This window comes from Tachysurus fulvidraco, chromosome 4, assembly GCF_022655615.1.
Source record: "Tachysurus fulvidraco isolate hzauxx_2018 chromosome 4, HZAU_PFXX_2.0, whole genome shotgun sequence".
NCBI lineage: Eukaryota > Metazoa > Chordata > Actinopteri > Siluriformes > Bagridae > Tachysurus > Tachysurus fulvidraco.
The window spans coordinates 3,802,057-3,817,754 of record NC_062521.1 but is presented as its reverse complement, the minus strand read 5'-3'; the positions used below and the strand labels follow the sequence as shown (position 1 = coordinate 3,817,754).

The following is a 15,698-nucleotide window of genomic DNA, read 5'->3' as shown; positions in this document are numbered from 1 at the left end:
CTTCCTGTAGTTGGCTACTACGTAGAGTACGAATTCGTGACCTAGTGCACACTACCTAGGGCACTATATGTATAAAAGAAAGTGATTTGGAACGTGATGTCGGATGACGAATAAGGTGATATTATAAATCAAAACTAATCACAAACAGTATTCACCATTTCAAAATATTTATTCAAATTTTTTAAAATACTTATTTAAATTTTAATTTCTAATTAAATGTTACATTATTTCAAAAGTTGATTTATTATTATTATTTTATTATTTTATTTGTTTGTTTGTTTGTTTGTTTGTTTGTTTTAAAATCTATTTTAATACGCATAAATTATGAACAATGTGTATTTTTTTCAGAATCAGAATCAGGTTTATTGGCCAAGTGTGTTGTTGACAGTGAAAAGTACAGACATAAATAACACTATACTATACAAGACCAGACAATACAGACGGTGACCAGACAATACAGACAGTACGAGTATTACATATGAATACAGAATATTGTGCAATATTATGCTTTTTTTGTACACAGAATATATACAGAATATATGACTGATCAGTTATGCACATAAAGTGTGAGAAGTGTACGGTAGTGCAAATAACAGTATTGTGCAATATTATGTACACTGTACAGCAGCAGTAGTGTGTGTAACATATACTGATGCTGTACAGTGTACAAAAAAGCATAATATTGCACAATATTCTGTATTCATATGTAATACTCGTACTGTCTGTATTGTATCTCACCGTCTGTATTGTCTGGTCTTGTATAGTATAGTGTTATTTATGTCTGTACTTTTCACTGTCAACAACACACTTGGCCAATAAACCTGATTCTGATTCTGATTCTGAAAAAATACACATTGTTCATAATTTATGCGTATTAAAATAGATTTTAAAATAGATAGATAGATAGATAGATAGATAGATAGATAGATAGATAGATAGATAGATAGATAGATAGATAGATAGATAATGATGTGATGACTGACGGTTCTGATAATGCAGTATTTATAGATATGCAACAGGGAATATAATTATGTTGAGTTGTTAATCAGGGTGATTGTCTGGGGAAAGAAACTGTTCCTGAGTCTTGCAGTTTTGGTAAACTGCAAGACACAGTTGTGTCCAGGGTGCGAAGGGTTTTTCCTACCCAGTTTCTTGTTCTTGTATGGTACAGGTCCTGGGGAGTGGGCAGTGGGGCAACAATTATTTTTTCTGCTGTTTTTACTGCTCAAAACCAAATGGTGATGGATGTATGTGCACAGGACAGATTCAATGACTGCATCAACAGCTCCTGTGGCAGACCATACATACTTCCTTAATTGACGTAGAAAGTACATCCTCTGCTGGGCCTTATTATAATGGAGTTTATTTTGCACTCCCATTTCGGGTCTTGCCAAATGCCAAGAAACTTGAAGCTGAACTAAAATATATTTAAATATATAAATGTTTAAAAATATATATAAATGTATAAAATATATAGTATTAATATATAAATGTTTAATCAACAACTATCAAGTATTCCTACAAATATGTTGGAATACTTGATAGTTGTAGATAAAACATTTATATATTTGAATACTATATATTTTGAAATTTAAAGGAATGCTTGATAGTTGTTTATATATTTTAATACCCACTTGAAGTGAATGTATTAATATATATTCGTCATTCTTGTGTATTTCATTGGACCAATTCCAAACGACTATGTATTGTACTTGTTTTGTAGTGCACAGTGAAAAACAAGTCATCATTTCTAACTTTATATAGTGCACTTATATAGTAAGTACGAAGGTATTTGGAAACACGCTCATTCGCGTTGTAAGCTCGCTGGCGCCCTCTGGTGCCCCTCTAAATGATTGATTCCTGCTTTTTGGCCATGGAAATGCCACGGTGGCTTTAGCTGGCAAGTGTATGCGTGTGGATGTTTACTGAAATAAACACGTGTCAAAACACTTTTCAGCGCCTAGTTGGTGTACTGTTACTGGGTTTTGTTTAGGGTTTTTTTTCGCGTAAAGGTCGCTTTATGAAAGCTACAATCTGGATCGCGGCGGCGGAAACAGAAAGAAGAAGATAGAGGAATTCTCTCGGTCTTCTCGCGAAAAACTCGTCCAGTCCAAGAACAAGATGTTCTCCAAATTCACCTCGATTCTGCAACACGCGGTGGAAGCGGTGAGCTTATGAAATGTTGTGTTTAATTAAACGACAACGTAAGGACAAAGACCGACTGGTTTTGTGTGTCAGGACGGAGGGCCTAGTTAGCTAACCAAAACTAGCACATTAGCCTTAAGCTACCTGGCTAGCTTACCTTGACGTTCGCCTAAAAAAAGATATGCTAATAATCCAGCATTATCTATCTGTTTAACCAACTTTAAAGCAACTAGTCATTTAGCTAAGGAACCGTGTATCACTAACTGTCCTCATTACCTATTTTGATAACCTACCTAGTTAGTCAACAAGCTAACGAACGCCAGTGAGTCAAAGGCTGAATTCCAAATAGCGCTTTATTTACTACATATATGCACTACATAGGGTGCATGAGATTAATTTATACTCTGTGTCGTCCACTTGGATAACGGACCGAGTAATGAGCAATTTGTGATTGGACCAAACCTATTAATTAGCCTGTATTACCTTTTTACTCTATACACTAGCAAATACAGTTTGTTTACTTAGACGCCGAGCTTGATGTGTCTAAAAAAATTGTTGACTAACAGAGCTTGGTTAGTTAGTTTTAAAATATTTACTAGGTGGCTTAAGTTTGTAGTCACTACTTGAGTTATCTAGTAAACATGCTAGCTAATTAAGGGACGCTAACGAGACAGTAAATATATTTAATAAGTGCACTATATAGTGTGCAGGAGTTATTAGTGCAGACCAGGAGCCAATGTTTTAGATCCTTTGTTCACGATTAACAAATGTTCTTGTCCAAGAAGTTGGTCTGTCTTAACTAGCTGCGCTAACCGGTTAACTAGCTATGCTAGCTATCTAACGCTATGTTGTTGTTATCTTGGGCGGCGTTAGTGTATAAAGCATAATACAAATAAAAATCATAACCAAAAGAAGTTAATGCGTCACTTTTAAACACAAACTGTGTCTAAACAGAAAGGTTACTTAATAGGTTGTTAAATTGTTTTGACGGTAGTGTAGCTTGCTAGCTAACGTGCTAGAAAATGTAAACACTGTGTTTTTAGACTATGGCTCGATTCCAAATACCGATGTAAGTGCACTCACTCTATAGGGTTTGAAGTGTTGACCAATACATCATACACACTAACTCCGATATCTAGAGTGAAAACGCCTCATCACCCTTTAACTTAAACGTTTATTTGACATTGTATCTTATGAAGTTCATTCCTAACCGCATGTCGAGGTGATGTTGATTATTCTTGGGGATATGTGAGCTTTTCCATCCTAGCAGTTACATAACAGGTATAAAACCTGCTGTTCGGATCGTGTTGTTAGCTGGTATTTTTGTTTGGGTTCTGTTCTACTTAATGAAATGTCTGATTGTTTGCAGCTTGCGCCGTCACTGCCCTTGCAGGAAGACTTTGTCTACCACTGGAAGGCCATCACACATTACTATATAGAGACTTCAGGTAATATTTCTACATGTTGGCACGGCCTCTCAAACCCATTCTCTGTCAAATGAAGGAAAGACCCTGTGTGTGTGTGTGTGTGTTTGTGTGTAGTGCAGTTTTTGAAATTTGATACACGTCAAATGTGTGCCTTTGCCTCGGTATAGTCTACATTATTAATGTGTCTGACTAAACAAACCTTATTTTTCCCCCTGTTTGCAGATGATAAAGCCCCAGTAACAGACACTAACATCCCATCCCACCTGGAGCAGATGCTGGACATCCTGACCCAGGAGGAGGGAGAGAGGGAGTCTGGCGAAACGGGGCCGTGCATGGAGTACCTGCTCCATCACAAGATCCTGGAGACGCTCTACACCCTGGGCAAGGCTGACGTGAGCACCGTTCTATAAGCGGATATTTCTTCTGGAAAGATCTCGGCATAAATAGCGGTTGAAAATAAGCCGTCGATATTTTTTGTTTGTAGTGTCCACCTGGTATGAAGCAGCAGGTTCTGAGCTTCTACACCAAACTACTGGGCCGGATTCGCCAGCCACTCCTGCCTCACATCAACGTGCACAGACCTGTCCAGGTAAAGCTGGCGCACATGCTGATGTCATCTATCTCCAATCAGCCAGTCTCATCATTTAGCACAGGAAAACATTCCTCTAACCCCAAACCTAAAACGCAGACACAAACACTGTGTTAAGCGAATTTTCTTCGGCTTCCACAGAAACTGATCCGTCTATGTGGCGAGGTTCTGGCTGCTCCTACAGAGAACGAAGAGATCCAGTTTCTCTGCATCGTCTGTGCCAAACTCAAACAGGACCCCTACCTTATTGACTTCTTCTTGGAGGTTTGCATTGTGCCTTATAGATTGTCTAAAATCCTTCAAATGCATTCAGATGTCTGACTGTAGCCTAGTAACTTCATAAGAAATATCCAGTAAATAATGTGTTTTTGTGCAACGGAGCCATCAGATCGATCTCAGGGTTTGTTTTTTTTAAATCAACTTAAATCGTCGATTCTTTTTTCTTTCTTTGAAACTAATAGCTTGTGTGTGGTTCTCGAAAAAGGATATGAATATAAATGCACGTAGTTGCAAGATTATATTTATTCAAAGCTAGTATAATAAACCTGTCTGGTCATCCTGGATGCAGTTATTTTTTTGTTGCGTGTGCAGAATAAGGGAAAACGAGTAGACGACAAAGTACCAGGAGCCGACGAGCAAAAGGAGGATCCTTCGTCTCCAGATACGGGTCAGCAGCAGAGCGACGGAGTCGCGTGTGACAACAGCAGCCCTGCACACGGCGCTGCAGCTGCGCTACACACCAACAACAGCAGCAACAGCTACAATCTGGTCAGCTCTCTGCTCAACCTGTCCAAGAGCCCGGTGAGTCCTCTTCACGTTTATCTCACAGAGCAGGTGCTTGTGTTTCACTGAAGCAAAGGACTAAAGTCTGTGTCTGCGCATGTGTGTGTTCCTGCTTCTAACAGGATGCCCGTGTGGTGGTGAAGGCGTGCGAGGGTCTGATGCTTCTGGTCAGTTTGCCCGAGCCTGCGGCGGCAAAGACGTTAACAGAAAGCACGGAGCTGTGTGAGCTGCTCACGGCTCGTCTCACTTCAATCTATCAGGCGCTGCCTCAGTCCATGGATCCGCTCGATATCGAGACCGTCGAGTCCGTCAACTGGGGGTGGGTTACGCTTTCATTACATTACCCATTGTTCAGAGAGAAATAGTTTGCGTTTGTAAACATTTTAGATATTTATTTTTTATTTATTTTTCCCAGGCTGGACGTGTACAACTTGAAGGAAGATGCTGCTGCCTTTACAGGGAAGCGAGCACTCATTTCCTTCCTCTCCTGGCTGGATTACTGCGATCAGCTGATCAAAGAGGCGCAGAAGGTAACAGAAGGAGCGTGAACTAACCACAAGCATACAGTAGAACTTCAAAGAGTATGGAATAAAAACACTGTCAATAATAATCGTACGTAATTCAAAGCATGTGTGTGTAAATTTAAATTTTGCGGAGTTGGATCCCAAAATTTACGGCCACGACAGTTTACAGATACGAGATTTCGTGTGTTTGTTCAAATACAACTCCAAAATGTACGACTATGACAGTTTACACACATAACGCTTGTTTTCACAACACCTCTTTTTCACACACAAAAACGGTCTGCGAAGCAACTGTCAAAAATACGTCATCACGTACACAGGCATTACTATCCGAGGGAAGATGAATCGATTCCACGAAATGCGCGTGCGCCCCGCCCTCTTTTAAACCACTGGCGCCGAAATGGCGGATCAGCAGCCAAGCGCTCACTCATCGTCTCAGGTAAGTTGTTTTTTCTTTCCAAATTCGGACATGTTTAAGGGTTAGTTATCACTAATAACAGAGAGGAGTAATATTACAGAGATAGGTTAACTATAGTAAGTAAGATTAGCTCTCAGAGTAAGGTTACATTAGGTGCTTAAAGAATACAGCTGTTTAGGAGGTCATCACTGCAGTCTGTAGCGTGATGAGATAGGCCTACATTAAAGACACACACACCTCACACCTAGCCATTTCCTGCTGCACTGACTGCCCATTTGACTTGGACCTTCTTTCTTGTGCTGACTGTCCACTGATATTGGACTGGTTCGCCATTTTCTGTTGTCCAACACTTGAGGTGTTAGTCAACATCGACACCAGATTCAGGGCTGAGTGCAAGATGTCACCTAATGGAACCTGATAAACAATAAAATATGAATTTAACACTTAAGCAGTGAACACATATTGCATGACCTGTGTATTCCAGTGCATGTACACAGCTGTTAGTAAGTTAAAATTAAAATTGCTAATTCTTTTATGTAGGCCTCTCTCATCACGCTACAGACTGCAGTGATGACCTCCTAAACAGCTGTATTCTTTAAGCACCTAATGTAACCTTACTCTGAGAGCTAATCTTACTTACTATAGTTAACCTATCTCTGTAATATTACTCCTCTCTGTTATTAGTGATAACTAACCCTTAAACGTGTCCGAATTTGGAAGGAAAATCCAACTTACCTGAGACGATGAGCAGTGTTGTAATGTAATGTAGTAAAAACACTTCGTTACTGTACTTAAGTAGAAATGTCACGTATGTGTACTTTACTTCGCTATTTAAATTTGTCAACTTTCACTTTTACTCCACTACATTTCGTAGGTAAAATGTATACTTTTACTCCGTTATATTTCCACTAAGCATCTTCGTTACTACAAAATAGAATCAGAAGAAATGTGTGTGAATGCAATAAGGGAGGTTTGGTGAATCACTGCTCCTAGATTGCATTGCACGCTGTACGGAGAAGCTCAGGTACGCGCAGCGTGCACGCACAGTCAGAGCTGGAGGCGTTAATGTATAACGTTAATCGGAAAGCTGCAAATACAGCAACCAAAAGCAGTGAAATTTCACTATTCTTATTACCCGAGTTGTAGCACAAACAAAATATTAATGCAAACAATCCATACAATACTAAATAAAAATAACATTTATTGATTTGGTCTTTGTGAATATTTTTATATTAATGACTGCATTTATTGGACACACTGTTTGTAGAGAACGCACACATACATGAACTGATTTGATTCAAGACTGGCATCATTACATCATGCATAACATTTTGGTGTCCACTTTTGCCATTTAATAATACCATAACTTTTGGCTTACTATGTAGTCATATAATATATAATATAAAACTAAACTTGTTTTAAATTCTCACTGAGGGCTAAAACCCCCTAAAGATGAAATCCTGGAACCGTCCCTGATCTTATGCCTACCGAAAATCACTGAAATTTTATAAGTACATTAAATATCAGAAAATGACTTTTGATACTTGAGTACAGTAAATATCAGATACTTTAAGACTTTTACTTGAGTAATATTCTAAAAGGTGACTTTCACTTCTGCCAAAGTCTATTTCTAGTATGATAATTGTACTTTTACTCAAGTATTGCTTTCTAATACTTTATACAACGCTGACGATGAGTGAGCGCTTGGCTGCTGATCCGCCATTTCGGCGCCAGTGGTTTAAAAGAGGGCGGGGCGCACGCGCATTTCGTGGAATCGATTCATCTTCCCTCGGATAGTAATGCCTGTGTACGTGATGACGTATTTTTGACAGTTGTTTCGCAGACCGTTTTCGTGTGTGAAAAAGAGGTGTTGTGAAAACAAGCGTTGTGTGTGTAAACTGTCATAGTCGTACATTTTGGAGTTGTATTTGAACAAACACACGAAATCTCGTATCTGTAAACTGTCGTGGCCGTAAATTTTGGGATCCAACTCCGCAAAATTTAAATTTACACACACATGCTTTGAATTACGTACGATTATTATTGACAGTGTTTTTATTCCATAAAAGAGCCGCCTTGTTTGTTCACACACTTCTTTCCGTGTCGACCCGTAGACCGCGGCTGTAGCCTTAGCTCGGGCGGTGAGGGAGCGCTTCTTTGTACCCGTGATGGAGCCACAGCTCATGCAAACGTAAGTGACCTACGCAGTAATGTAAATAAATGACAGGTACAAATATAACTGCACGCCGACTTTCAACATATTGTGTAACCAAGAGGTCCTCGATAGTAAGCGTCAGGTCACGTGTGTCGCTCCCAGACGGACTCTTGTGCATCACACCACAGTGTACACACTTTACTGACACATTTATGCCCTAGAGCGTTGTTTGTTTTGGAATTCTCTTCTTACAGCTTCATGATTTGCAAATGCTGTTTTATTTGGTTTTCTGTCCCCGGGTTAGTTGTCGGCGTGTAGTTGTAATATTTGTGTTATTAAGATGATGAAACTTGGATGAAACCTGTTTTTGCCGTCAGCCTGTTCGCTATTTTGTATTTGTATATTTAAAGAAAACAAAAGAAATCCTGAGTGCATGTTAAAGTAGAGGCACTGAAGTGCATGTGGACACCAGGTACACATCTCTGTGTGTTTGTGTGTAGGTCAGAGGTGGGCATCTTGACCTCCACAGCACTGTTGAATAGGATCATCAGGCAGGTCACGTCGGACGTCTTGCTGCAAGAGACCGTCCACTTCCTGTTGGGAGAAGAAATGGGTCCCGAGACGCCGGACAGCATTACCCAGAATCCCCTGAGGCACAGACTTATCGGCCACTGCGACCATCTTTCAGACGAGGTACATGCACAGTCATTAGCCCTAGAGTTGCTTTTTTTTTTATTTTAAATTCATGATTCAAGTTTCAGGTCTTGAGTACAAACCTAAATAAAACACATGTATTATTATTGATGTAAACCGAACAGCAATCCATTCCCTCCTCTGTGCAGATCAGTATCATGACCCTGCGGCTGTTCGAGCAGCTGCTGCAGAAGCCGTGCCAGCACGTCCTGCACAACCTGGTGCTGCGCAGCATCGACGAGCGCAACTACATCGAAAACAAGACCCAAGAGGAGCGCGAGGAGCGCGAGCACATGGAGAACGGGCAGCCTCACGACACAGTGTAAGAGACGTGAACGCAGGCACTTTTTTCACTTTACACAGAAGTAACAGGTCCAGATAAACTAGCTGGTTGTCCGGAGCGGCAGTTAAATCCGGGGATCATTTAGTCAGAGCCCTTTCTGTGCCTCCCTGCAGTGATTTGGAAGAAGACCCTCTGTTCTCCGACATGTCTCCGGACACCAGGCTGTCCAGTCCCGATTGGCTGAGCTGCTCACCGCCACCTAGCACAGAACACACCAAGCCTGATGGGAAAACCGAGGTCCACAAAATTGTAAACAGGTCTGTAAGAGAAAGCAAAACTGCTGCGAACGATCGTGTAGGTTTTTTATACAACGGATTACAATTTCTGTTCACCGAAACACTGAAATATAACACACGTTAATATAAACCTGCCGAGTTGCCTTCAAGCCAGAACACTTTTATAGAAAGTGACGCTTTTATAGAAAATAAACAAACCGAATCAAGAATTCAACAGACCCGTGTTTATAAACTGAAAGGGAAAAAAAAAGTTGATTTCCGGTTTTAAAGTCCTGTCCTTGTCTCCACGGCTTTCGCACAGTTTCTTATGCTTAGTCCCGGACGAAGCGAAATCGTCTTATCAAGTCGAAGGCACCGGTTACGACACTTACCTAAGGGATGCGCACAGACAGGTGAGTGTTTCACACGCTGCGTATAAACAAACGTGTCTCTGTCTCTCAGCTCTGACTCAGTGAATATTAATGATTAGAAGTTGAATCATTTTCTATAGCACCTCTCCAAAGCACAACTCTGTGTGTGTGTGTGTGTGTGTGTGTGTGTGTGTGTGTGTGTGTGTGTGTGTGTGTGTGTGTGTGTGTGTGTGTACAGTTCCGAGACTTCTGTGGCATCTGCCAGAGGTGGGACTGGCGCAGCATCCCTAAACCTATCGAGAAGTGTAACCTGGACATCCCCTTCTTCGAGGGACACTTCCTTAAAGTGCTCTTTGACAGAATGGGACGAATCCTAGACCAGGTAGAGTTAACATGTTCTTTACCGGGATCTCACAAATGCCAAACGTTTATTCATCTATTCTGTTTAATATTAGAAATGTTTTAATATTTCCGGTCTAGTCTTAGCGTATTGCTTCATGTGCTTTATGGTGGAGTCCATATTTTTACACGAAACAGTGGATTTTAATGGATCTTTTTTTTTTTGTCTTCGTCTCTCTCTCTCTCTTCTCCATTTCTAGCCATATGACGTCAACCTGCAGGTCACATCAGTGTTATCCAAGCTGTCTTTGCTGCCCCATCCTCACTTGCATGAGTATTTGCTGGACCCCTACATCAGCCTGGCACCTGGCTGCAGATCCCTCTTCTCCGTCATTGTCAGGGTATTTCTGTTTCTGCTGTTTCTCTGAGTTTGCTCTCGCATACGTATTCGATTAACAGCAACAAAACACCTCGCTAACGCTTCCTCTTCACGTCCGCTTCAGGTGGTGGGAGACTTGATGTTGAGGATCCACCGTATTCCAGATTTCAACCCTAAACTGCTGCTAGTGAGGAAGAGGCTGCTCGGGATGGAGCCGGAGGGGTCGAGGTAGTACAGATTTCTCCCGAGCGCTGGTGTAAACCTGCTATTCGGCTAAACTGATATCTTTATCAGAGTTTAGTTGATATGCATTTCTGTCACAGTGTTTCTTACTCTATGGACTTTTTTTCCCTCCTCAGTATTGATCACGTGACATTGCTGGAAGGAGTCATCGTCCTGGAGGAGTTCTGTAAGGAGCTGGCGGCCATCGCGTTCGTCAAGTTCCACGCTACCGCGTCTTCATCTCCATGAGCTCCTACCCGCCGTGCCGTGGTGGACACAAGCATCATTGGCACAGATCAGACTCGGCACAGAGTGGGCAACTGGCACAGGAACCACCACCTGAATCCCATTCATCCTTCAGATCAGGCTCCTGCCTGTAAAGATCCAAAGGGTCGACACTCATCCATCTGAGAACACGCAGGAGAGATCAGGATGGAGGAAAAAGCCCACAGGTCAAACTTGCACACGTGTGATAGTGAAAGGTGATCATAGTAGCACTCACGATGCATATCCTTGTGCTTTATCCTGTTTCCGATTCATCCAAATCATCTTTTTTTTTTGGTTTGCCATTTAATCTTCGTTTTTTAAATTCGCCTTTTATTGTTCTTCTGGCCTGTAATTTTTTTTTAATATTTCTTTTTGCACATGAACCTGCTGACTTTCGGATTTTCAGGCTTATTTATTCTTGTCTAAAAAAAAAAATTAAATTCCGAATTGTCGATTAGAGATACTAATTGAGAAAAAAAAAACGCTCTTAAAGACCATCTAACGTGAAAAAAAATAGAATTTTACTAATCCGTTGTTACGGTAACAGATACTGTGTTCCTATTATTTTCTTTTGGGGAAAACGATACCAAATGATGGACTATGTATCCAACAACGCATATGCAACCTAACTCATTATCTGTAATGTTGATACTTTTAATAACTCAGGATCAGAAATCGAACTGTGCTTAAAAAAACGACGACGACGAAATAGAACGAGCAGAATGAGCTGCTTTTAATCCTGTTTGTTTTCTCAGTCCTGATCCCTCTTTCCATCTGTAAAAAAAAAAAAAAAAAAAGATATAACGTGGACACCGAATGTTTAAGACGGACTGCGCACGTTTGCACACGAGAAAATCGGACTTCACTGGAGCATCCGCGGAGAACTGTGCGTCACGTTCACGACAGCGCTCGAGAACCTTCCAGGATTTTATTTTATTTTTTTAATGGTTTAACTTCTTCATTGCCTTACATGTGTGTGTTTAATTTATGTCCCGTGTAAGCGTGCGCCTTGTACTCCGCTAGGATTTAGCCGTCACCCTTCCACATTTTAGTTATTTATTATAGGTATGAACTTTCTGGGGCTTTCTAAATTTTAGAGGCTCTTTTTATGTCTTCAGTATTATTACAGAACATCCGCCATCTTTTTCTTTTTCTTCTCCATCGTCTATATTTTAAAACATGCACCAGCAATAGTGTTGTCCAGTAGATTTTTTTTTTTTTTCCTGTGAGACACACAAACTTTACAAGGTTTGCACCTCTGAAATCGTCCATTTACTGTACAGGCGAGGTTGTGAAGCAGTTCTGTTATTCGGAGGATTGTGCTGAATTATTATTATTATTATTATTTTTTAATTAATGTAGGCATGTGTCGATAATCAGTTTTTCAATAACTCAGCGTTATGTAACATAACAGGACGTGCTGTTTATTATTAGACGAATTATCACTCAATATCAGCATGTCCTGAAGTGTTTAATCCTCTAGCACAGTAAGGAGATGATTTAATAGATTAAACGTTACGACGTATAGCGAAGGCTAAATCCGGGCAACTTTTATTTTGGCGGTTATTGTGAAATGATTAGCATCACATGCCTGTAGAAACCCTTTTGTTTCGATCTTTTCTTCCCATTTAACTCGTTCATCTTCTCCCCTGCAAATCGGTCCAATTAATCAAACTTGCAGTCGGTGTATAATTAAATCGCACATTCACGCTTGACGACGTTGTCCTATTTAAATTGTACATATACAATGCTTTTACTCATACAAGGCTTTTTAGCATTGTTTTCATTTTCTTTCCTTTGTTACCAAAGGGTCCTGTCGTGTACAAGTGCTTATTGTAAAGATCTTTCATTTTCTCGACCTTGCACATTTTCTACCATGAAACGTCACAAGAGGTTTTGTCTAAGATTGTATATATGTGTACAGTGATGTGAAATGCATGCAAACTCTCTCGGGGGGGTGGGCGGGTGAAATCCCATGTCTTTTTTTTTTTCTTTTTTTTTTTTTTCTTCTTCTTTCTGTCATTTTTAGCGGATAAGAAGGAAAGAAGATATTCACTGGTCTTGGATCAGTGCGGATCACTAGGCACCTCGTGACCAGGAATTCAGATGCAATTACAATAAGACTTTACAAAATTTTAAACTTTAAAGGCCCAATTAACCAGCATAAAACTCCAGGCTTAATATATTTATTATTATATTAAAGATGTGAGAAGTTTGATTTGACCAAAATACTGAACCTTAAACAGCTGTCCTTGTGCTCCGTGCCAAATAGAAAATGCAACCCTGAAATATTTCCTAGCGTTAAATGTAACATGGGGGGCACGGTGGCTTAGTGGGTAGCACGTTTGCCTCACACCTCCAGGGTTGGGGGTTCGATTCCCGCCTCCGCCTTGTGTGTGTGGAGTTTGCATGTTCTCCCCGTGCCTCGGGGGTTTCCTCCGGATACTCCGGTTTCCTCCCCCGGTCCAAAGACATGCATGGTAGGTTGATTGGCATCTCTGGAAAATTGTCCGTAGTGTGTGAGTGAATGAGAGTGTGTGTGCCCTGCGATGGGTTGGCACTCCGTCCAGGATGTATCCTGCCTCGATACCCCATGACGCCTGAGATAGGCACAGGCTCCCCGTGACCCGAGAAGTCCGGATAAGCGGTAGAAAATGAATGAATGAAAAAATATAACATCACATGCCTGGATGTGACTAATGCCTTACTTGGGTGTAGGGAAGGATGGCATTTGTGCCCTTTCTTGGGGGTTTGAGTCTTAATTAACGTGCTTTCATTTTACTGGTGATGTTTTGTGAGTAGTCGAAGTAGAAAGCCACCAAACACCAAATTTTATACACGTAAGTACACGCTTTCACCTGGTTCATTCACTCAGACCAGCCACTGTTCTGCTTGACGGATTTGGTGGCAGCTTTTGTGGAAATCTAGCTCGCGACATTGCATCAGATTGACACGTGATGTCAAAAAAAAAAAGTCACTGCCACGATGCAGCAACGAGCTGTTGTTCAGATCATCGGATCATAGCGTCGCATGCTCACAATCCATTAAAGTATAAAGTAAAGACCATTAAAGTAGAGATGAGCTTGTATTAGAAGGGAGTTGCACTCTTACAGCCCCTGCTGACACACTATACGCTGAACATTTGTGATTCAGCCTCAAACGTCTTGTCTTGTCGCACCTTGCATCAATTTTGTATCTTTACAAAAAAATATAGGTTTCTTATATGCTTTCCGTCCCAATTAAAATACTCATTTTCTTCGAGAAGTCTGTATTTTGTATTATTTAAGAATGCTCGATGTTATTGTGCCATCTTTCATGAGTTTGATTTGTGTTCTTGTGCATTTTTTTTAAATATTTAATTTTATTAATCATTTGATTTCTGAAGTTAACTAAAGCCAAAATTATGGCTTGGAACAATCCATTCAACATATCTATGGCGTTCGTAGAAATCTATAGCTTGGGTCGCTTTATGACAAAAGCTCTTTATAGCTTATGACACTTTATGCATCATACCACTTTAAAGATTACAAAAGTCAACACTAGATCCATATTCATAGCATTTCTAGAGGACCACGGTTTGGGGAAACAAAAACTACTAGTTGCATATGTACTGTAGCTGTGTTTCCATGAACCCTCTCTCATGAGTGTCTACCAACTACCATCTCTCAAGGGCAACTACCAACCTACCGTTCCGTGCAGCCTGGCCGATGGCTTGCTGGGTGAGACTGGTTGTAGGTAGGTCCACCTGGGGAGATTCTGTGACCCTGGTGGTTGAGCAAACTGACTGTAACAATGTTGTCTGACCCAAAAAAGGTAAAGGCGAGATTGACTGCTTTCAACCTTTGTTGATCTATCATACTCCCATCAGTTGTTGACACTGTGGGTTTAACATCTGGCTTGAGTAATCTGCTCACAAGTAGTCAACTGAGACTCGTAGCTGTTCACACCTATACCTGAATACACCCAATACATGTTGAGGCCAGCTGTGAACGGTCCACGTGCCATTACAATGTAAGATGAGTGTATTTTGGCTGGCACGGAATCTGTCACTCAGAGCCTATGAAATAGGAGAAACTTCAGGACACTACCATATATTTTGAACATTCTTTTTTTCAAAGAAGTAACATCCAATAATGGTAATGCCTTGGCTGTTGGAACAGAGGTTCTCTAACATCCAATAATGGTAACATCAAAGAAGTAACATCCAATAATGGCATTACCATTATTGGATGTTAGAGCCTTGGCTGTTGGAGCAGAGGTTCTCTACCCTGCTCCTGGAAATGATAGTGTCCTCCATGCTCTAATACACCCACTTCATCTTAAGAAAGGCTGTTAATTAGCTGTTTAGTTGTATCCGGTGTGTAGGGTCTAAAGCAACTGGCAGGGACTAATCCTGGACCAGGGTTGGGAACATACTGTGTTAGATAATCAAATACGGTGCAATCCAAATAGAATGAGTCAAAGATAGAAACAAGATGTATATGTTTATGGCATTCGGAAGACACCCTTATCCAGAAAGGCTTACGTTTATATCATTCATACAGCTGAGCAATTTAGGGTTAAGGGCCTTGCTCAGGGGCCCTGAAGTGACAGCTTGGTGGACCTGGGATTTGAACTCACAACCTTCCAAGTAGTTAACCAAGTGCCTTAATCGCCAAGCTACTCCTAATGCCGTAATCTTGAAATCCAAAGCGTCCACCGGTGAGCTTTGGAACACCAAAAGTCCTCAAAGATGACAAAAACAGCTGGTCGAAAAAGAGAAATCCCTTCAAGATAGTGGGCCAGAATTCTGCCAAAAATCAAGAAAGGGCTTCACCAGAGTAAATAC

At 40.8% G+C, this 15,698-nt stretch overlaps 1 protein-coding gene across 2 annotated transcripts; it reads left to right on the top strand.

Annotated features, from left to right (window-relative positions):
• The first annotated feature begins 1,825 nt into the window (after nucleotides 1–1,825).
• On the top strand, nucleotides 1,826–14,129 carry fhip2a (FHF complex subunit HOOK interacting protein 2). 2 transcript variants are annotated; one of them, XM_047812614.1, is made up of 17 exons: nucleotides 1,826–2,166; nucleotides 3,515–3,593; nucleotides 3,795–3,964; nucleotides 4,057–4,161; nucleotides 4,303–4,425; nucleotides 4,753–4,962; nucleotides 5,067–5,263; nucleotides 5,360–5,474; nucleotides 8,001–8,077; nucleotides 8,542–8,734; nucleotides 8,884–9,056; nucleotides 9,191–9,334; nucleotides 9,615–9,705; nucleotides 9,902–10,045; nucleotides 10,263–10,403; nucleotides 10,506–10,609; nucleotides 10,741–14,129. In XM_047812614.1, the coding sequence occupies exons 1-17, from the start codon at nucleotides 2,122–2,124 to the stop codon at nucleotides 10,850–10,852; spliced, it is 2,223 nt and encodes a 740-aa protein (XP_047668570.1). In that variant the 5' UTR covers nucleotides 1,826–2,121; the 3' UTR covers nucleotides 10,853–14,129. The 2 variants fall into 2 exon arrangements, with proteins under 2 accessions (XP_047668570.1, XP_047668571.1); XM_047812615.1 differs by lacking the exon at nucleotides 1,826–2,166 and adding an exon at nucleotides 3,269–3,426.
• The last annotated feature ends 1,569 nt before the right edge of the window (nucleotides 14,130–15,698 follow it).